The sequence below is a fragment of the Thalassophryne amazonica genome, chromosome 5 (genome assembly GCF_902500255.1).
Source record: "Thalassophryne amazonica chromosome 5, fThaAma1.1, whole genome shotgun sequence".
Lineage (NCBI taxonomy): Eukaryota > Metazoa > Chordata > Actinopteri > Batrachoidiformes > Batrachoididae > Thalassophryne > Thalassophryne amazonica.
The window spans coordinates 113549890-113572331 of record NC_047107.1 but is presented as its reverse complement, the minus strand read 5'-3'; the positions used below and the strand labels follow the sequence as shown (position 1 = coordinate 113572331).

Genomic DNA, 22442 nt, shown 5'->3' with positions numbered 1-22442 from the left:
CATGCGTTCTGACCTCCACCTGGCCTGTTATGCACAGTTATAGCAGCCACCTCTGGATGCGTGACTACAAGTCCCATAATGAACTGGAAAGCTTATTTCCTGTTCTACAACCCTGCGTAGCCAAATGCTCCACACGTGACTTATTTTTTTCGTGCGCTGATTGGATAACAGGCATTATGTATTTTCCTTATGGAGCGCTGTTTTTGGTCAAAGGGCTCTGCCGGGTGACTCCGTGCACCGACAACTCCAATCATGGTGCCATTTGAAACCAAGAGCAGTAGGAAATTGAGTGTACCTGTCGTAACTCAGTCATGCCGTCAGCTGGTGTACAGTAATGCGAAGCACACATTTTTTCTCATTTTTTTTTAACAAAAACATGACAAAAATGTACTTTGATGGATTCTTTCTTCAAACGATCTTACTTTATGGAAATACAACTACATATTCTTTTTTCGTGGATTGTTACGGACGAAATGAGCCCAGTCATGCCCAGATTTGGACTGATATGGACCGTCAGAATACCGGACAAGGCAAGAAGTTCTAAATTATGAATTGTAAATTCATCACAAATTATGGTTATTGGCTTTTGTGGTGGATAGTTAACTTTGTTTGGATCATGTGGTCACTTTCTTTGATGTGTCCTGATTCCAAAGAGGTCTAACAAGTTGGAATTGTTTTCATATATACTGTGCAGTTTTGGACTTAAAAATAATTTGCGCAACCGCCCGCCGCTGGGTGGTGGAGATTATCAGGTTTTAACCATACTTTGACCGCATCTCTTCCAAGTCAAATGTTCAAATTTGTTGAACTGTGACTGCATCCTACACTGAGCGTTTCTCCTTCATGCTTCTGTCTCAGTTAGAAACAACAATTTAGAATAACTGAATGAAAAATGTCTTTGGAGGTGGCTACCCTCATGTTAAAAAAATACAAGAAGGGACACTCAGAGGTGCAACACCCACACTGAATTTAACATCTTTGTGATTCACTGACGCCAACTGTCAAAGCCTTCTTAGCGCTTTGCCATTTCATCAGTTCTTTCTGAAACTGAGCCACTTTATCTTTGACTAAGTATGACCCTTTCAACATGTTTAATTATATGAGCCCCAAAACTGTTCAGGCTAAACAGCTTAAACATTTTAAACAGTTCAACACTGAGAAAACAAAAACAATCCAGAAAATTATTTGAAATAGTGCAACCTATACTACTAATATTATTTTGTTGCTATTTTATTACCAAACTAACTAGTTTTTGCTTGCAATAAATTGGTTGTGCACATCTTTGAAGAGCGAAGAAAAATTTAACATTTGCATGCAATTAAACTAAAATGTGGTGTGGATTTGCTATTTTTACCCAAAAGAAGGTAAATATTGTGTTGTATACCTTATAACTCAACATTTATAAAGGTACATAACACATCATTAATCACCTTATAAAACAGACAATCATTTTGGAGCTACTTAGCTAGCTCAATTGAGCTAAACAGTGTGCCAAACATAGCCTAGCCTGCTAACTGCGGCATTAGCAGTGGTGGGCACAGCTAACCAAAAAGTTATCTTGATAACCATAATCTGATTACTGAAAAGTTATCCTTTTATGACACTAAACTGCTAAACTGCAAAAATCTTTAGTACAGATAACCGATAACTTTTAGTATTGATTTGGACACGGCCACATCAGATTACATTTTCGGCTTCTGATAAACCAGTTTCACTTTAAGCGCCGCAGGGGCTGCTGGGTAAATTCAAGGATCACCAAACACCAAAAAGAACGCACAAAAAATTACTGAATAAAAAATAAAACCCCAAACGCTGTCATCATCTTTCAAAAGCAGTAAAACACAGCATTAGAAGTCACAGTTTATCTTGGTATTGTATACACGGTCATTTACGAACTAAAAGCTGCTGCTTTTTTCACACACTTTGAACCCCGCGGCTTAAACAACCGAAATACGTCCATTAATGCATTCATGGCAGAGTAAAAGACACGTAGTAAATATAAATACTTACCTGTTAGTTTTAGTGGGGTTCATTCAATTCTGAAGAAATAATTCTCATAAACGTGTCCTGATTATCCAAACCGGTGTCTAAGAAAAGTCCCTCTGTAACCACAACTACGTCGGAGATCTCCTCTCTCCCACCGAGTCTTGGTGATTAAATTATGCCATCAGCCACAAAGAATAAAATAAAATAATGTTAAAATAGTCTGTTTTGTTTCTGGGTCGAGTGGACGGTTAACACTCACTGTAATGTCCAAAGTTGAACCTGAACTACACTACCCACAATGCTCCATGCGTTCGACCAGTGTTTTGCACTTAATGATGATGTCATCAGCAAGGCAACAGCCACAAACAACACACCGGACTAAAATGTTTGATTTTAGGGTATAGAAACTTTTTTTGACCATTAAATTTTGCCTCACTTTACCAGCAAAAAAAAAAAAAAAAAAAGTAGCTGACTGAAAGTTATCAGAACTAAATTTATCGGAAGATAATGGTCCGCTGATGGTTTTAAAAGTTATCTGAAAAGCTAATCTAGCAAAAACATTAGTTAAGGTATTATCGATTATTGGATTAGCTGAACTGTGCTCACCACTGGGCATTAGGCATAGACTATATATAATGTGTATCAACAGAGGAAGCAAATATTGTGTTGTGTCCTTGTAGTCTTAGACATTAATTTCAACAATGTTTAATGGACAGGCTAACATGCAAAGAGAAGTAATGTCAGACATAGTAACTAACTCTAATTAGGCTAGACAATGTGCCTACTAGCACTAGCCTAGCTTGTAACTGTAGCATTAGCATAGATTGTACAGTACAATACAGCTCTACTAAAATTTCTGTAATGTCTGAAAGATGCATATTGTTATGTCACACAGCCTTACAATGAATGGTAATAACTGCCTGGTATTTGATTTGGTTCTAACTGCATGGTTCTATATTTTTAAGGTAAAACCCAAATCAGAAATTTTAAAATATCAGTGTTAATGAAGCAAAACAATTCTGGCTTCAAGACTTGATTGCTATACACATATACAGTAGTGTTCAGACTAAACAGTAGTGCTATGTGACTAAAAAGATTAATCCAGGTTTAAGTATATTTCTTATGTTACATGGAAAACAGGTACCAGTAGATTCAATAGATTCTCACAAATCCAACAAGACCAAGCATTCATGATATGCTCACTCCTAAGGCTATGAAATTGGGCTATTAGTAAAAAAAAAAAGTAGAAAAGGGGGTGTTCACAATAATAGTAGCATCTGCTGTTGACGCTACAAACTCAAAACTATTATGTTCAAACTGCTTTTTTAGCAATCCTGTGAATCACTAAACTAGTATTTAGTTGTATAACCACAGTTTTTCATGATTTCTTCACATCTGCCAGGCATTAATTTTGTGGTTTGGAACCAAGATTTTGCTGGTTTACTAGTGTGCTTGGGGTCATTGTCTTGTTGAAACACCCGTTTCAGGGCATGTCCTCTTCAGCATAAGGCAACATGACCTCTTCAAGTATTCTGACATATCCAAACTGATCCATGATACCTGGTATGCGTATATAGGCCCAACACCATAGTAGGAGAAACATGCCCATATCATGATGCTTGCACCACCATGTTTCACTGTCTTCACTGTGAACTGTGGCTTGAATTCAGAGTTTGGGGGTCGTCTCACAAACTGTCTGCAGCCCTTGGACCCAAAAAGAACAATTTTACTCTCATCAGTCCACAAAATATTCCTCCATTTCTTTTAGGCCAGTTGATGTGTTCTTTGGCAAATTGTAACCTCTTCTGCACGTCTTTTATTTAACAGAGGGACTTTGCGGGGGATTCTTGCAAATAAATTAGCTTCACACAGGCGTCTTCTCACTGTCACATCACTTACAGGTAACTCCAGACTGTCTTTGATCATCCTGGAGCTGATCAATGGGTGAGTCTTTGCCATTCGGGTTATTCTTCTATCCATTTTGATGGTTGTTTTCTGTTTTCTTCCATGCGTCTCTGTTTTTTGTCCATTTTAAAGCACTGGAGATCATTGTAGATGAACAGTCTATAATTTGTTGCACCTGCGTATAAGTTTTCCCCTCTCCAATCAACTTTTTAATCAAACTACGCTGTTCTTCTGAACAATGTCTTGAACGTCCCATTTTCCTCAGGCTTTCAAAAAGAAAAGCATGTTCAACAGGTGCTGGCTTCATCCTTAAATAGGGGACACCAGATTCACCCCTGTTTGTTCCACAAAACTGACGAACTCACTGACTGAATGCCACACTACTATTATTGTGAACACCCCCTTTTCTACTTTTTTTACTAATAGCCCAATTTCATAGCCTTAAGAGTGTGCATATCATGAATGCTTGGTCTTGTTGGATTTGTGAGAATCTACTGAATCTACTGGTACCTTGTTTCCCATGTAACAATAAGAAATATACTCAAAACCTGGATTAATCTTTTTAGTCACATAGCACTACTATTATTATGAACACTACTGTATTTAACATCGACATTTAGAAGAGAAGCTGAACCAATGAAAGACGTAACCACTACAATGACTCAGTTGACTTTATTATAGTACTATTAAGATTTCTGATAATCCGCCAGAATTTTTTTTTTTCAGTGTTCTTGAATGTCTTGGATAAAATATGGTCAGCCTGCAAAGTAATTGGCAGCCAGTAAGTGTGGTACAGATTATACTTTCTTTCTTTTTCTTTCTTTCGTTTCCCACCCTCAGTCAGTGTATTTGATTTGATTTGTATTTGATGTATTTATGTAATTTTAAGTTTTTCCATTATGTCACTGTTTATATCATAATTCAATTTAGTGTATTAAATATAATATTTAAATATGTATGTTTATCTTGGTAGTACTCAGTACGCAGGCAGTGTAGAGTTTAAAATGTGCCCGAGCTGTCCATTAAGCATGGTGATATTAAACTGTACGTGTTATCATTTAATTTGGAAAGTGCTGTTAAATAATGTAAAATATGCATGTCTGCAGATAATGTGCGTGGTAGTGATTTGGATTATTAAGTTCTAAAGCTTCCTTGTTCAGAGCAGAGCAGGTAGCTCAGTGGGATAGGAGTTGTACAGCCATTATGTAGACTTGGGTTCGATTCCTGGACATGTGTGTCCTGGGGCGGAACGCTCCATTTACATCTGATGATGTAAATGGGTACTGGCCTTGGCAGCAAAAGGCCTGGGGGCTTAGATATTCTTAGATGTTCATATTCAACATTTATAAGATTTGAATCCCCATCAGAAGATGAAAAGTGAGGCTTCACCAACATGTGTGTGTGTGTTACCTGTGGCCGTAGCTGTATTCTAATATCGTTCGGGTCCAGAGCGAACAGTACTTCCCGAGCCCCGACGTACAAAACCCTCTCATGGTCAGACAGAGTCAACATGCTGTAGTTGGACACGCCCTGAACGCTGAACCTCGCCATGCTGTCCAACATGTCTGGATGAAGACACAGAGTCAGATCATTAAGATACTGAAATCATTTCTCCTGTTTCCATCCAACTTAACAGATGACACAATGAATAAACAAGAACATTTCACTTTTAATTTTCGTGATGGAATTTGTTGATGTCTCAGCTTTCTCGCACCATCAGCCCGCGCTCACTGTTCCATCTCAATCTTCATGCTGTCGTTCTTTTTTCTGTCCATCCACACATTTCTACATCTCACCTATTTGAATTCTCTCTCAGACGTGTGAAGATATTTTCACACAAATCTGAGATAGGTTGATAAGGAATTGGCTCTGTGCATCCCCACAGTGGTATTTGAAAAAAATAAGATGTAATTTGAGTAGAGACTTCCGGATTTTATTTGACAGTAATTACTTTAACTGTGGAGGAAATTTAAGTCAAACACAATGAGATTCTTTTAGGTCATGCCACATAATTAGATAAGATAGAACAGGTAGCACATCTAAAGCAGGGAACCGGTCTTCATGTGTTTTAAAGACAACTAAGGCAGCAGATTAGAAATGTCTTGGAGGTCAAACAGAACTTCCCGGTGGCAATGATTGTTCTGTAAAGGTGATAGCTGAACAGATGTGAGGGAACTTTGTAAAGGAGATGCATGTTTGAAAGTCTGCTTTGACAGTGAAGTCAGATTTATTGCAAGAAGACTGTGGTGATGGAACCACATGTCAGGATCTGTAAAGCAGAGGCCATTTAGGTTGACATATAAGAGAGTCCAAGTACTGGTTGTACATGTTTAAAATTATAGGTAGACAATCAGTAGAACAATGGACAGTCATAATGCCCTGAGGACATCTTTGGTACTGGGTCATCACAGGATCCTTGGGTACCACTGGAATGATGAGTGGCTACTTTTGGAGACTCAGATGAGCATGGTGAGGCAACACATAGTACCAGTGTATGCTTCCAGACTTGACCTTTGAGAACAGCAAGAATTATAAAGGTAGACAGACATTCGTGACCTACAACCCGCCTTTACCTTCTCAGAAACCTCTCCTCCTCCACTGCTGTGTTCCTACTTATGCCAGTAAACTTAGAACTTCAAGTAAAAACTGTGACTGTTGTAATAATTCATGATCCATGTGTGATAAGAAGGGAAACTCGCCCTTTTAAAGGTAAAGCCATCAAAGTATCAGAAGTGAAGTTTTCAGCAGAGAATTAGTTGAAAGCACAGGCCACTAAAAGCCCTCTCACATCTAATTAATCAGTCCCTAATAGCTTCCTCCAAGAGATTCAGAGTGCCAAGCCATGAGATCTGTTGTAGATTCTTGCGGGCAGGAATGCAATGTAGCATTGAAGGTATTCTTCCCAAAGTCTGTATTTACCTCAGGAACATACAACCCCAATTCCAATGAAGTTGAGACATTGTGTAAAATGTAAATTAAAAACAGATTACAGTGATTTGCAAATCCTCTTCAACCTATAGTCAATTGAATACACCACAAAGACAAGATATTTAATGTTCAAACTGATAAACTTTATTGTTTTTGTGTAAGTATTTGCTCATTTTGAAATGGATGCCTGCAACACGTTTCAAAAAAGCTGAGACAGTGGTATGTTTACCACTGTGTTACATCACCTTTCCTTCTAACAACACTCAATAAATGTTGAGGAACTGAGGACACTAATTGTTGAAGCTTTGTAGGTGGAATTCTTTCCCATTCTTGCTTGATGTACGACTTCAGTTGTTCAACAGTCCGGGGTCTCTGTTGTCATATTTTGTGCTTCATAATGCGCCACACATTTTCATGGGCGACAGGTCTGGGCTGCAGACAGGCCAGTCTAGTACCTGCACTCTTTTACTATGAAGCCACGCTGTTGTAACACGTGCAGAATGTGGCTTGGCATTGTCTTACTGAAATAAGCAGGGACGTTGAGTGGATGGCAGCATGTGTTGCTCCAAAACCTGGATGTACCTTTCAGCACTGATGGTGCCATCACAGATGTGTAAGTTGCCCAAGCCATGGGCACTAACACACCCCCATAGCATCACAGATGCCTGCTTTGGAACCTTGCGCTGGTAACAATCAGGATGGCCTTATTCCTCTTTTGTCCAGAGGACACGACGTCTATGATTTCCAAAAACAATTTGAAATGTGGCCTCATCAGACCACAGAACACTTTCCCACTTTGCGTCTGTCCATTTCAAATGAGCTCGGGCCCAGAGAAGGCGGCGGCGTTTCTGGATGTTGTTGATGTATGGCTTTCGCTTTGCATGGTAGAGTTTTAACTTGCACTTGTAGATGTAGTGACAAACTGTGTTAACTGACAATGGTTTTCTAAAGTGTTCTTGAGTCCACGCAATAAGATCCTTTAAACAATGATGTCGGTTTTTAATGCAGTGCTACCTCAGGGGTCGAAGGTCACGGGCATTCACGGGTTTTTGGCCTTGCTGCTTATGAGTAAAAAGTTCTCCAGATTCTCTGAATCTTCTGATATTATGGACTGTAGATGATGGAATCCCTAAATTCCTTGCAACTGAAGTTGAGAAACATTGTTCTTAAACTGTTGGACTATTTTTTCATGCAGTTGTTCACAAAGTGGTGATCTCGCCCCATCTTTGCTTGTGAACGGCTGAGCCTTTTGGGGATGCTCCTTTTATACCCAATCACGACACTCACCTGTTTCCAATTAACCTATGGAATGTTCCAAAAAGGTGTTCTTTGAGCATTCATCAACTTCCCAGTCTTTTGTTGCCCCTGTCTCAGTTTTTGAAATGTGTTGGAGGTATTCATTTAAAAATGTGCAAATATTTGCACAAAAACAAAGTTATCAGTTGAACATTAAATATCTTGTCTTTGTGGTATCAATGAATATAGATTGAAGAGGATTTGCAAATCATTGTATTCTGTTTTTATTTACATTTCACACAACGTCCCAACTTCATTGGAATTGCGGTTGTAGATCAAAACATCTTTTGACAACTACTAGATCTTTATATAAAATAAAATAAGGTGGGCATGTATTTTTAAAAACTGCCTCAACCCAGGTGCACACTTAATTCTCCATTCAATTAAACTCTCTCTGAAATTAATCTGTAAATCCTGATTTTGTGTGCAATATGTCTTCGATTCAGTTTATTTGTTGCTTACCAATCGATCCAAGTTCCCTCAGGCGCTACACAACTTCTATTATATTGTTTTGGATATTATGTATATGTAGGTATTTTTTTGTTCTGCTAGAGAGCACCAACAATACCAATGCATGTACCGATACCGATACTAATCCATTTCCATTTGCCCCATCTTAAAACAATTAATCTGTTCTTGAATACATTTGTGTGGATATACATTGCTGAACTGGCTATCTAAAAAACTCAAACTGAAACAAATAGTCTACTCCCTTAAAGGAAAATATACATAGCCCACAGCATGACTCAGATGTGCAATAGAAGACTTGGATCAGATTTTTTTAAGTGATGTCCAATCATGTAATTTTGGCTAATAATGGACCAATACTGAATTGAAAAACTATGTATTGGTGCACTCCTAATGTCAACATAAATGTCCAATAAAATACCATTGTAATTTTTGATGATTTTGGGCAGATGTGTTAGGCAATGCTCTCACTGCTATCATCATATAACAAATGATGGAATAACTTTTGGAAGAATGGTGTTGCATGCCTCCAGTAGAGTTCCAGAGGCTGTGTATTGAAGCTGTTATCTAGGCGCGTAGTGGCCTAACACGTTGCTAAGACACTGAATTGTATAGTGCAAGTGCTTCTGGGGCATTTCCAACTGCACTATGTACGGCAGGGGTTTTTCTAAACTGGGTAATAGGGGCATCACGCCCCCTTGCCTAAATGCAGATTATTTTTTAAGATTTATTCCTAGCATACAGCCTTCCCCTCTGCGATAAAGTCTTCCTTTAATACATAACATTAATGCCAGTAAACTGCCAAGCCCTTCCGCACCATCCAGTCCCGCCCAGTTGCTCCGCTCCCTCACACTGGGTGGCATCCCGTTGCTAACTTTTCCTAGATATACCACTGTACAGCGCATGTAGCCGGACTACAAAGTGGGTCACAAAACTTTTCATGTCGTTTATGTGGAAGCAAAAAGGTAAATCCTAAATAGGCCATGAGTCCCATTGGTACCGGTGAGTATTTTCGGATTCTGTAGTGTGAGGTGGATAAAATTCTACAACTCCCCCTGGATAGGATGCCAATCCATTGTAGGTTAGTTCTGTAACCTTGGTGGCATGTCCCGTCCGATTTATAGTCGGGTGGACTGGGACAATGCAGATTAAGTGTCTTGCACAGTGACACAGATAATGTGATCAGGAATCGAAACCAGGTCTACATACTGGTAGCCCAGCTACTATTCCACCAAGCTACCTGCTCTTTTAGACGGTCAAATGCACAAATGGTTTCTTGATAGAAATGCGCCATCTTCTGTGTTTACCCACACCTAATTTTTAGTCGAGTATACCCAGTGCAAGTACATTTGGTACTGAAGGAAACTGGGTGCTTGGCGTTAAAATGACAATTGCGCCTGTCCTGCGACATGTACATGGTGGAAGATATTGTGCATATTTTCTGATATTGAAACGCATGGATGTGGGGAAAATTATTTTACAAAGATTTTTGTCAAGATATATGTAAACAATACGGCCTCATTCGCACTTTCTGCAGCAGGCGAGCTTTATTTTCGACACAATCCGTTCAATGTCAGCAGCTTGAACAAGTAGCACTTTTAACACAAGATTATTGATCCACATGCCAAGATGTTTGTGTTCACAGACGCATTCAATAACGAAAAACATCCATTATGGGTTGCAATTTTCAGAGAAAATCCACTAATCTTAGTTTAGAAAACAAGCTAAAGTGTGCTTGCTGTGAATTTAACACGGGTTTTAGAATAAAAAGCAGCCTCTCACAATTTCTTAAAGAAAAAGAAAGTGTTCAGTTGACATGAACTCAGTGTTCCAGTCGCTTCAAGATGACTGTCAGAGAACAGTCAAATCCAGCCACTGCAAAACACTGTGATTTAGTGAACAATGCTTGTGCCATTATTCCAAACGGAAAACGAGATTTAAGTCGGAGCTCGGAGAGAACACACAGCCGAATAAGAGTGCATGTAAAGAAAACAATGACTGTAAATCTGGGTGTGATTAGACTGTTTATTATCCGAGAGGAACGTCCACAGACTTGTAGTCAGTAATTACTGAGAAAAATAACAGCATTGAGCAGCATGCAAATAAACTTACTGATCCCTCGGTATCAAATATGTGAGTGAATTATTCTACCACTCTATAATAATATAATATAATATAATATAATATAATAATAATATGACATCTGATTTTGTTTATCCTTTTGCATCTTGCACACAAACAAAAGGATTGTGAGAAAAATCACAAAATGTTCCCTTCATTGCAGATTTTTACTCATCAAAATTTTAAAAAGCATGCAGCTGGTATTTTGCCACGTATGAATGGCGCTGAACTCCCCTGGAATACAGACAGACGAGTGGTGCAGAGTTGAGGACGAGGAAAAAGAGAGGCGGGATGAGAGCGAGGAAGGATGGCGTTTAGTTTTCATTATCCTCACTCTTGTTGCTTGTAGTGTCACCTTGTTCCCTCTGTCTGTTGCTTTATCCACGCTGATAGAATGTCTGCAAAATGCAAGACAGCACGTAATATAAGCTCATATGACATGGAGAAGTAACTTTAATCTGATTACTGATTTGGAAAGATTAACGCGTTAGATTACTCGTTACTAAAAAAGTGGTCAGATTAGAGTAACGCGTTACTAATAACGCGTTACCGGCATCACTGGTCCTGACAAGTTCTGAGTCACCGTCTGTACACATATATCAGGCATACGTACCACAAAGGTGCACTTGGGCTGGAAGGCGTATGTGCCACAGGTGTAGAGCTGTGTGGTTGTAGCTCTGCAGGAAACGGATGTAGTTGAAGCACTCGGTCTGTGGGGAGAAGAATGTTTAAGGCTCAGTCCCACATTAGAAACACACAAAATTGTAACAAAACGTCTGCAGTGATCGTCTTCATGCCACCAGACAATTCTAAGGACAATTTTTCCTTGAGTGGTGACAATGTGGTTTACTGTTTTTAACTTGCCCCGTACAATTACACTGTGTAGCCTTTTAGCCCATGACAATGTTTGATATGATAGACAATGACAGATAATCACAGAAAGACATGACAGACAATCAATCAATCAGAATGCAGCAAATTATTGACTAGTTTCCTAAAAAACAAGGAGTGACGGGGCAGAACAAGAATTAACAAGAAGGATGGAACAAGATTTAAAGTCTGAAACTGGAGATTGTTTTCTTTCATTCTTTTGCTTTTTTTTAAATTGACAGTGCGTGAACACGTTCAGTTATGCGGCAGAGTCCGCGCATAACGAAGTTGCAGGTTGTTAATTCTAAATCATTTTGCACTTGCAACCATTACCAGATGTAATATTTCAAAAAAGTGTCAGTCAAAATACTTGGACCTGACTGCATGATTTTTGTTTTAACTGGACCAAATGGAGTCATAGTATTTTTCCCACTATAATTAAGAGTGTAATATCAACTGTGTTTTATGGGAAGTACCCTTTCATGTCTGTACTGTGATGAACAATGAAGCCTTTTGAAAAGAATTGGAAACACACACTCACATGTGATGTGCACTCGAGCAATGAATAATTCAGTGCATCCACTTCATGTTGCTATTACAGCAGCAAGAAAATATCTGTATCTCACTGCCATAATACAAACATTTTTAAATTCATTTTTACAGCTCCACAATCACGGAGGGTAATAAGGATGAGATGCGTCTGAGCCACAACTACATTTCCATAAAAATACACATCATTAAATATAACAGCAGACAGTGTTAACACCATATGGTTATATTTGCTCTGCAAGTAAATGTCTGCTATATATAACTGCATTTAAATATTCACTTCTACTCTACTCACTGAACTGAAGCAGCTCTGCAGAATAAATCCATACTTTTAATAATATTTGTTTGTGTAATATCGTAAATGTCACCATCACATCATCAGGGTGCCACCAAAACAAACAAACAAATGCATCACTTTTTAGGAGGCGCCTTGTGAATATGCGCAACATCTTAAACACTAATTGAAAGCACTTGGGTATTTTTGGAGCTTTTCTTCTCCGCGTGTTTTGTTACTTCAAATGGAGACAATTTTAGCAGTAACTGGGGTGCTACCGCTCTGCGACAGTGAAACGTAAGCATTTCTCCATTTGTTCTGAACCACATCAAACGTTTGTGTTGTGCAATGTGAGACGTTTAGGTGCATTTGCAAAAGCGCTGCGTGTTTCTATAAAATATTAAACAAGAGTTCTTGCAGATACACGTCAGGCAGCCCGCGCCAGGAGCAGCGCTGTCTGAGAGTCAAGTGCAGCGTCACTGTCAATTAACTGCGGTTTCGCGTACACAACAACATGCGAGCCAGAGCAAGAGTGTTAATTAATGTCTTCAATATCATCATACAGTATCTGAAAAACACCAAAGAACATTTTGAAGTAAGCCAGATTAAAAATATTGCACATGACTACAAATATCAAAAATATGCACCAATAGTGAATTCATACTTACATTCTCCAGTTGGGTTCATAAGTATTTGGACAGTAAGACAGTTTTGTGTTTTTTTTTTTTTTGCACACCCACACTGGAGCAGAAATAAAACAATGAAGTTTCAGTTCAAGGTGTTCAACAAAAATATTGCATTACCCGTTTAGTAATTAGAGCCATTTTTATCCACAGCCCCTCCTGTTTTATAACACATAATTAATTAATAACTAAATATGAAGATTATTTTGCATACAAATAATCACTTTTATAGCCAGTTTTCTTTTGATAAATCAGGAGATGGACACCTGAACAGTTTCAAGTCACTGAGTATGTTTTGGACTTCATTTACATCACATTTAGAAATACAAACAGTATGGTACTACATAGGCGTGTCCATCTCTTCTTTATATAAAGATATATACATTTATATAACGGCTGAGTGGATTCTTGTCATTTGATTGGTGCTTTGTATGTCACATGACATGGATTAATTCATCCCATTTATGTTGCATTGCATTCAGAGTGCGGCTCGGTTCCATTTAGAGTGCAAATTTTGTTCCATACATTTGGTACCATTGCACTTTCCCGTGCACGTACATATGCACGGTCTCGTGCACGCGCACACATGTGATCACACACACACGTGCGCACATCCTCATGCATGTGCACACATGCGCGTGCACACAACACGACTCTCCTGAGACATAATTTGAGCTAACTGACACTGCTAATTATTGTAAGATACACACACACACACACACACACAAAAACAAACAAATCCACTGTGCTGCCTGTTAGCAGGAAGAGGAAGAAAACCTGGACTCATTTCTGACGTGACTTTTTTTTTGCTGCACTGAAGAGGTACAGCTCGACCGAGCCGGTTGCGTGGGCAAAGCTGGAAAGCTGATCTTATGAAAGCTTATGATCTTATGATCATAAGCTTCGCGTTGTTGAATCGTATGTTTCAGCTTTCACCTCATGAAATATTCGTACCACTGAACTCATAAACATTCATTATTTGTATACTGGATACATGGTCTACAATATGATTCATGGAACTTTATGTATGGAATTATTTGATTTGGCACATTAAGAAGCAATCTTACAATGCTTAGCTTTTATTTAATGTAGGCATTCATTCTTCTGTGATAATTTACAATAAGTCAAAAGTGTCATTGATTACTTTCAAATACACATTTCATGAAAAACTAGGTACCTTCTTCAGGTCTTTTTTTTTTTTTAAACATTACCGAGAATGCCCCCCCTGAACCTCTTTAAATGTTGCTGATCCAATGTCTGCCGTGCAGATACGTTTTAGTGTGTGCTAATGTAATGATAGGAAGGCTGCCAGTTTGAATTGACTCACTGACAGACTGACTTGACGAATGCAATTACGGGAAGTGAATGAGCACTGCGACTCTCATAAACCACTGTCTTTAAAACAGCTGGCACAGTGTATAGGCGTGTTCATGTCTTCTTTACAAAGAAGGCACATAGTACCCCCTCACCAACAACAACAACTGATTCTGCAGCTCTGTTAACTGACTCCCACATTACCTGGTTGTTCTTCCCCTTTGCAACGCACTCGCGCTTCTTATCCTGAGGAGCTGGCCAGTCAATCTGCACGACAGGAGGAAGAAAATGAAAACAACATGAATGCAGCACTGCAATAAATGGAATAATTTAGCACAGGAATGATTTTGTCTGACAATGTGCACATGTATATAGAATAATATGTATATGTTGCGGACATGATCGAGCAAAGCTCTTTAGCATCTCACCATGTCATTTAGGTCCTTCAGACTTTTTTTTTTCAGTAAATGCTTCTGGGTAGCATTAGCATGGCGAAAAACCTTTAGCTTCTCAGACCCTGAGCAAACCCCTCAGGGTCCCCCAACTACGGCCCTCTTAACCCCCCACCACTTTAAGCATTTTTCTTTAATTGCCTCTCACATGTTTGGAAAGGTCCTCATAATCTAACAATGTCATTTAGGTCCTTCAGACTTTTTTCAGTAAATGGTTCTGGGGAGCATTAGCATGGCTAAAACCCTTCAACTTCTGGGAGGCATAGCCACCAGACCCCCCCTCCCCCCCCCTACAGCCCTCTTACCCCCCCCCCCATCTTAAGCATTTTTTATTTCATTAAGAATTTCATTTTTCATTATTTGCCTCTCACATTCCTGGAAAGTCCTCACCATCTCATCAGTAAATGGTTATGGGAAGCATTAGCATGGCTAAAATTCTTCATGCAATTTCCAAACTAAATAGTCACTGAGTGACATCATGTGCTGTCAAGGTGCACGCTGCATCTCACTTTAGCATTCCAGGATTCAGTGTTGACTCAACATTTAGCATTTCCTGTTTCAGTGTCAACTATGCACCAAATTCCAGCGAGATCTCTTCTATTCGCACAAGATCTCCCCTTTCTCTTTTTAAATGTTGTTTTCTTTTTTAATTGAGACAAACAAAAACCTTACAGAGGATAACACACCAGCACAAAAAACAACATAATGAAAATCAGGTTAATATCCTCTGCTGTAGCACCAGGAAGTGTTCAACACTTGACATTTTCTCTTTCACTGTGGACTCAAAATTTGGCTCCCTGTACCATGAACGAGCTCGCACCGCTTGTGTGTTGTTTCACTCGTATAATATGCACAGATGTCAATTTATGTCCATTGATGTAGAAATCAGCTTGTTCTCCTATGCTCATAGTGGGTCCTTTGCTAAGGGCTATTCGGTCCCTGTACGACCGCAGCAGGAGCTTGGTTTGCATTGCCGGTAGTAAGTCAAGTCTGTTTCCAGTGCACGTTGGTCTCCACCAGGGCTGCCCTTTGTCACCGGTTCTGTTCATTACCTTTATGGACAGAATTTCTGGGCGCAGCCAGGGTGTAGAGGGGGTCCGGTTTGGGAACCACAGAATCTCATCTCTGCTGTTTGCGGACGATGTGGTTCTGTTGGCTTCATCAAATCAGGACCTTCAGCATGCTCTGGGGCAGTTTACAGCCATGTGTGAAGCGTCCGGGATGAAAGTCAGCACCTCCAAATCCGAGGCCATGGTTCTCGACTGGGAAAAAAGGTGCCTTACCCTCTTCAGGTCAGTGGAGTGTCCTTGCCTCAAGTGAAGGAGTTTAAGTATCTTGGGGTCTTGTTCACGAGTGAGGGAAGGATGGAGCGTGAGATTTACAGACGGATCGGTGCAGCGTCTGCAGTGATGGGGGCAAAGCTCTCAATTTACCGATCGATCTATGTTCCGACCCTCACCTATGGTCATGAGATTTGGCTCATGACCGAAAGAACAAGATCGCGAGTACAAGCGGCCGAGATGAGTTTCCTCTGCAGGGTGGCTGGGTGCTCCCTTAGCGATAGGGTGAGGAGCTCGGTCACTCGGGAGGAGCTCGGAGTTGAGCCACTGCTCCTCCACGTCGAAAGGAGCCAGCTGAGATGGCTCGGGCATCTTTTTAGGATGCCCCCTCTTCCAGGCACGTCCCATCGGGAGGAGGCCCCGGGGAATACCCAGGACACGCTGGAGGGACTAAGTCTCGCAGCTGGCTTGGGAACACCTCGGGTTCCCCCGGAGGAGCTGGGGGAGGTGTGTGCAGATCGGGAGGTCTGGGCGGCTTTGGTTGAGCTGCTGCCCCCCGCGACCCGACTCCGGATGAGGCGGAAGAAAATGGATGGATGGATGGTTGGATGCGGAGACACATATTCTGTGACAGACTGTCATAAGCAGACATAAGAACTTGAATGGCATCATTGCAGAAGATTGCAGTGTCAGCATATACTTCCCACTTCCCGAATGTAACTGGTGAGAATTTTAGTTTGGATTTCAAGTGATGAAGGTCAAATATATCACCATCATATCTGAAGCTAATCTTAATGCTGTGTCATATGGAACTGATGTTGTTGAAAGCAAGAAGTAGTATGGTACACCATCTGGTCCTGGACTCTTTCTAAGTTTAACGTTGTTAATTTCTATGCCTACCTCTTCCATGGTGATTGGCTTGTCAAGTTCTTTGATAGTTGGATATTCCTCAATATCATCAAAAATACCCCAGTTGACACTTGTTGGCTGGCTAAGAAGCTCCTTGAAGTGCTCGACCCATCTCATTTTTATATCCTCTGATGATGATAGAAATTTACCACTCTTTGTTCTGACAGGGGATAGGTTTTTGGATTTGGGTTCATAAACAGTATTAAGAATAACATAAAACTCTCTATGAGTCTCCTCTCTTGCTCTGCTTGAAATACTTTTTGCTGGAACCATTCATGCTTACATTTCCTGATTTCATTCCTGGGTGATTTCTTGTTTGCACTTATATCTTATCCTTTAGAAGCCTCTGCATCTCGTCAGCTTGTTCCTAGTACCATTCTTCACTCTTTCTCCGTTTCTTTCCAAAGACCTGATCGGCAGGTTGCTGAAGTACTTCCTTCAGATTATCCCAAGATTCTTTGCGACTTGGGAGCTTCTTTTCCAGGAAGAGAACCAACTTCTCTTTCCTTTCAGCATTCAATGTGGTATCTGGTTTTGATGGTGGTTATGTCTTTCTTTTCTTCTTGACCACAAAACAGCATTTTGTGAGAAGGATCTTATGATCTGTAAAGCAATCCGTGTGGGGTCAATTGTCATGTTGATGAATTGCCTGGCTGTTCTGTTGGCTAGCGCATGGACAAATTGGTGCCAGTGTTTTGACGTGATTCTTAAGTTGGAACATCGTTCTCATTATTGAGAGAACAAAGTGTGTACAAAATTCAAGTATCATTAAGCCACTGGAGTTCTTGCCTGTTCCATGCTTTCAAATAACTGAAGGCCACAACTGCCACTCCTTCCTGATGTGGGCATTGAAATCACCTAAGACAGTTATGCTGTCTCCTTTGGCCTTGACGATGCACTCACTGAGTCTGTCATAGAAGGGTTCCTCCTCCTCAAAGACTGAACACTGCATTGTAGGTGCATAAACACTAATGAGTGTTATCCTTGAGTGGAATCTGAGTTGTCATTAGTCTATCATATATGGGTTTTGGATTGATATTATTAAATATATTGGAAATGGCAAAGCTAACACCTGCAGTTTTATCTGTGCCACGATTCTGGAAGATAGTGTAATCTTTTCTTTGATGGTGCCAGAGCCTGGATGTCTAACCTGACTCAAGGCACAAATATCTATGGTTGCCTTTTGAGGTTCTCTGCAAATAATTGGCTCATTCTGGTCTTATACTGTTGTCACTGTCATTGGTAGTGCAACGATTCCAGGCTGCTAAGCTAAGAATTTGCCTGCATGGAAATATAAACCTGGAATGGATGTGCGCGTCTCAATCTATTAGCGTCGCTCAGGACAGGAAGGCGCCATTACTAAGGGTGGAGATGTGCAGATCATCAATAATAAACTGACCGCTTTTTTTGCACTAGCGTCGCTATTTCTTAACGGATTTTAATAAATGTAGGCTTGTTTTAAAGCCCTTTGAAATCTCTTTCCAATGAACCTATGCATGTGTGGGTGAAAAAAAACGTTTATGTAAAATGCAGAAATTTGGGGAAATTATGACAAATTGTGCTGCTTTTCTCTCTCTATTGTCGCTATTGTTAACAGATTTTAATAAAAGTAGGCTTGTTTTAAAGCCCTTTAATTGATCTTTCTAAGGAACCCATATATGCCTGGGTAGAAAAAAAAATGTTTTTATGTAAAGTGTGGAAATTTGGCGAAAAATATCCTTTCTGTTCATTTAGTGTGATGTTTTTTTCCTGTCATCATAATTCCGATGGGCTTTTATAAATGAAGCCTTGTAAGTTGTATTCAAGGTGATTAAAAAGCTCTAATGAACCCATACATGCCTGGATAAACAATCCTTATGTATTAAAATATAATAAAGTATGCCTTGCCATTGGTGCTCATTACCTTGCTGCTTTTTCCACTGTAATATTACTGCTAGTCTTTCAATGACAACAACATATCTGATTTTTACTAACATTTATTACAAGTAGATGTAAAGCCATTCAGAATTTATAACTTTTGACCCTCAGTCAGGGTAAAAAGTTCCTCCTCCACCCCCCCACCCCCCAACCACACTGTTAAAATTTAAATGCCGCCTGTGACCACCAGTGTTGCCACAGTTACTTTGAAAAAGTAATCCAATTACTGATTACTGATTACTCCTTGAAAAAGTAACTTAGTTACTTTACTGATTACTCAATTGTAAAAGTAACTAGTTAGATTACTAGTTATTTTTTTAGTTACTTTCCCCAGCTGCCGACAACAACCCTCTGCCACCTCAACATGACAATGATACCTGTTTTGCCAAAACTTACTTTATAGTCACCCTTTCTTGACTTCAATGAAAATAAATACTTGTTTATAAAAAGTAAAATAAAGACCTCTTTCTTGACCTCATATTTAACTGTTGACAGCACTGTAACAGTAAAACTTGCAATTTCGAACCTACATTGTTTATAAATGTAACTATTAAATCATTCTAGCATTTTTCTAACATTTAAATTCTCTCTAAATATTTTACTTGTCGAAATTAATATTATTTTAAAGTAGTATTAGTAGTTGTAGTAAAAAAAGGCTTCAAACTGGACCTTTATCTAGGGGTGTTGTGGGGGGGCACATCCCTCCCCCACGCCCCCATTCCATCTGGATTCGCCCCTACTTTGGCGTTTGAGCACAAAGAATGGATAACATTTATTTATGCAGAAAACGTGACCAGATTTACAGGTAAGAAAGTTTTATTGTGTTTTCACATCATGTGGTCCTCAGAAAGAGAGTTTAGGTGCATTTGAGTGGAAAATAGTGTTAGTTGTTGACGCGTCGCGGAGGATCAGCTGTTTTAAACGTGCAGATACGGAGCGGCTCAGCTCAGCTCTAAATAAAGGAGGAAAAAAAGTATAAAAATGTCTTTGTAAAGCTCAGTGCAGGTGTGCTGATCACCGTGCTTTAAGAGGTGACGACGAGTCGAGCAGCTGCAAAAAACCGCGGATGAAAAGCTCACAGCTCACTGAAAGTGGGCAGTTCAGTCGAACCCCGACCTCCTGCCCATGGACCAAGTTTAATGCTGCTATCGACCCACAATGAAAAATAATTAGTAACGCACAGTGACATGAAGAAGTAACTTTAATCTGATTACTGATTTGGAAAGATTAACGCGTTAGATTACTCGTTACTAAAAAAGTGGTCAGATTAGAGTAACGCGTTACTAAGTAACGCGTTACCGGCATCACTGGTGACCACCATGTACATATCATATTAAACAACAACTGCAAGTGTATATATACAGTGAGGAAAATAAGTATTTGAACACCCTGCGATTTTGCAAGTTCTCCCACTTACAATAATGGAGGGGTCTGAAATTTTCATCTTAGGTGCATGTCCACTGTGAGAGAAAAAAAATCCGTAAATCACAATGTATGATTTTCTAAATAATTTATTTGTATGTTACTGCTGCAAATAAGTATTTGAACACCTGTGAAATCAATGCTAATGTTTGGTACAGTAGCCTTTGTTTGCAATTACAGAGGTCAAATGTTCCCTGTAGTTTTTCACGCCGGCACACGGGGGCGTGGTTTGGTCCCGGCTTCACCGGGAATCGTCGGAAAAATTATTCAACATGTCGAATAATTCCGGAAGCGCTGCCGGAGAAGTGGCCTGATGACGGAGACAACGCGAACAACGGCGTTTGATACTTTTTAATCGCCGTGTCATCCCGCCCCTTTCCTGTAGTGCTGCAGTTTACACCGCCGTAATTGGCAACCGGCGTTGTATCCCTAACCAACGGCGTGTAAAACGGCGATAGAGCCCACATCGGCATCCTCAAAGGTGTTTTAAACAGGCGACAGAGGCAGACAAAACGGCGGCGCTAGCGGACAGTACGCTGTTCTAAATGCCACCTCCCGGTTAACGTGTTCCAAATGGCCGATAGGCGACGGTCATATAAAAACGCTAGCGCGCTGCATGCAGGCCTCTCACTCGCGGCCAGCTCCAGATATTTTTGCAGAGAAGCTCCAGTATGCCTCCTAAAATAAAATTGGCAGCAGCAAGGACTTACCAAGAGGTCTGGTTCAGAAGAAGAGGGTAGCCCTGTGGTGGAGACGGAGCAGACGTTGAGGAGGGGAAAAAGGAGAGAAAAAGAAAAGGCTGAGAGATGATCTCCCTCCCCCTGCAGTGACAGCTGCTTCAGCCTATTATACTCTGGGGCGGTGCCTATATGCAAAAGTTCCTGGAGGAACGCAGGATTTGCCTGGATAAATCCAGCGGTAGACAGGGCATTATGGGCGGCAGCAGAACACCGCCGTTCTCACACACGTCTTAACCTGCGATTGTAAAGGACAGAACTGGGTATTAACCCCCGTTGCCTGAAGTGTGCCGGATGCTACGGCGTCAAAACTCCGCTTCATTCAGCGGATTTAGCGGCGTTTTATCCGTGTATTCGTGGCTAGTACGGCGCTCAAAATGCCGGCGAAATGCTCCGCCCCTTTCCACCGCGGAAAACAGCCGGAACTACCGCGAACTTCGGTGTACGTACTACCCGCTGACAAAACCGTCTATGTGTAACCTGGGCTTTACTTAGGGAAGGAGGTTGTTTGCCAAAATCTCGCAATACATGACCCCATCCATCCTCCCTTCAATACGGTGCAGTCGTCCTGTCCCCTTGGCAGAAGAGCACCCCCAGAGTATGATGTTTCCACCCCCATGCTTCATGGTTGGGATGGTTTTCTTGGGGTTGTTCTCATCCTCTAAACATGGTTAAAAAAAAATCATACATTGTGATTTCCAGATTTATTTTTTTAGATAATATCTCTCACAGTGGATGTGCACCTAAGATAAAAATTCAGACCCCTGTATATATATATATATATTATATATATATATATATATATATATATATATATATATATATATATATATATTATATACATTTTTGTTTCCGTATTTGTATGCATGTGAACGCAGCTTAATGAAAAGAACTTATGGCGTTGAGTTGTAGTCTCAGTATATCGATATTAAATTGCGACATAACGACTTTAAAATAGACATTTGTTTACATAATTACATTAAGGCTCTTGTACAGTTCATTTTAGTATTTGAGAATTTGTTTAAGTAGTTGGTGCAGTTGATGGTGAAGCACTGGCTGCCTTTTTTCCCCTCATTTAGCTTCTGTTTAACAGGTGCCTTAACTGGCTCAAGTCGGCCTCTCCACCCTTAGTAACGGCCACCACGCGGCACGCCGCTAGTCACGTGACGTCCATTCCAGGTCTCTATTTCCATGGTTGCCTGTCTGTAGTTCCATGGACTTTATTCTGTCTGTTTCCATTGGTTACCCCGGATGCAGTAGTACTCATGTGTGGGCTTTGCGTAGTTTCCTCCACTGCCAACTGGTACCTTGTAGGTAGTATTTACCAAATC

General features: G+C 40.3%; 1 protein-coding gene across 2 annotated transcripts in view; it reads right to left on the bottom strand.

The window, feature by feature from the left end:
* Positions 1-22442, bottom strand: part of sema4c (sema domain, immunoglobulin domain (Ig), transmembrane domain (TM) and short cytoplasmic domain, (semaphorin) 4C) — a 329257-nt gene that overhangs the window by 89532 nt on the left and 217283 nt on the right. Inside the window, exon 5 of one of the 2 annotated variants that reach the window (XM_034171121.1) lies at positions 14599-14661. In XM_034171121.1, the coding sequence (XP_034027012.1) occupies positions 14599-14661 (63 nt within the window). Of the gene's footprint in view, positions 1-5301; positions 5484-14598; positions 14662-22442 lie in introns of those variants that run through there. The other variant, XM_034171120.1, reaches the window with a different exon arrangement.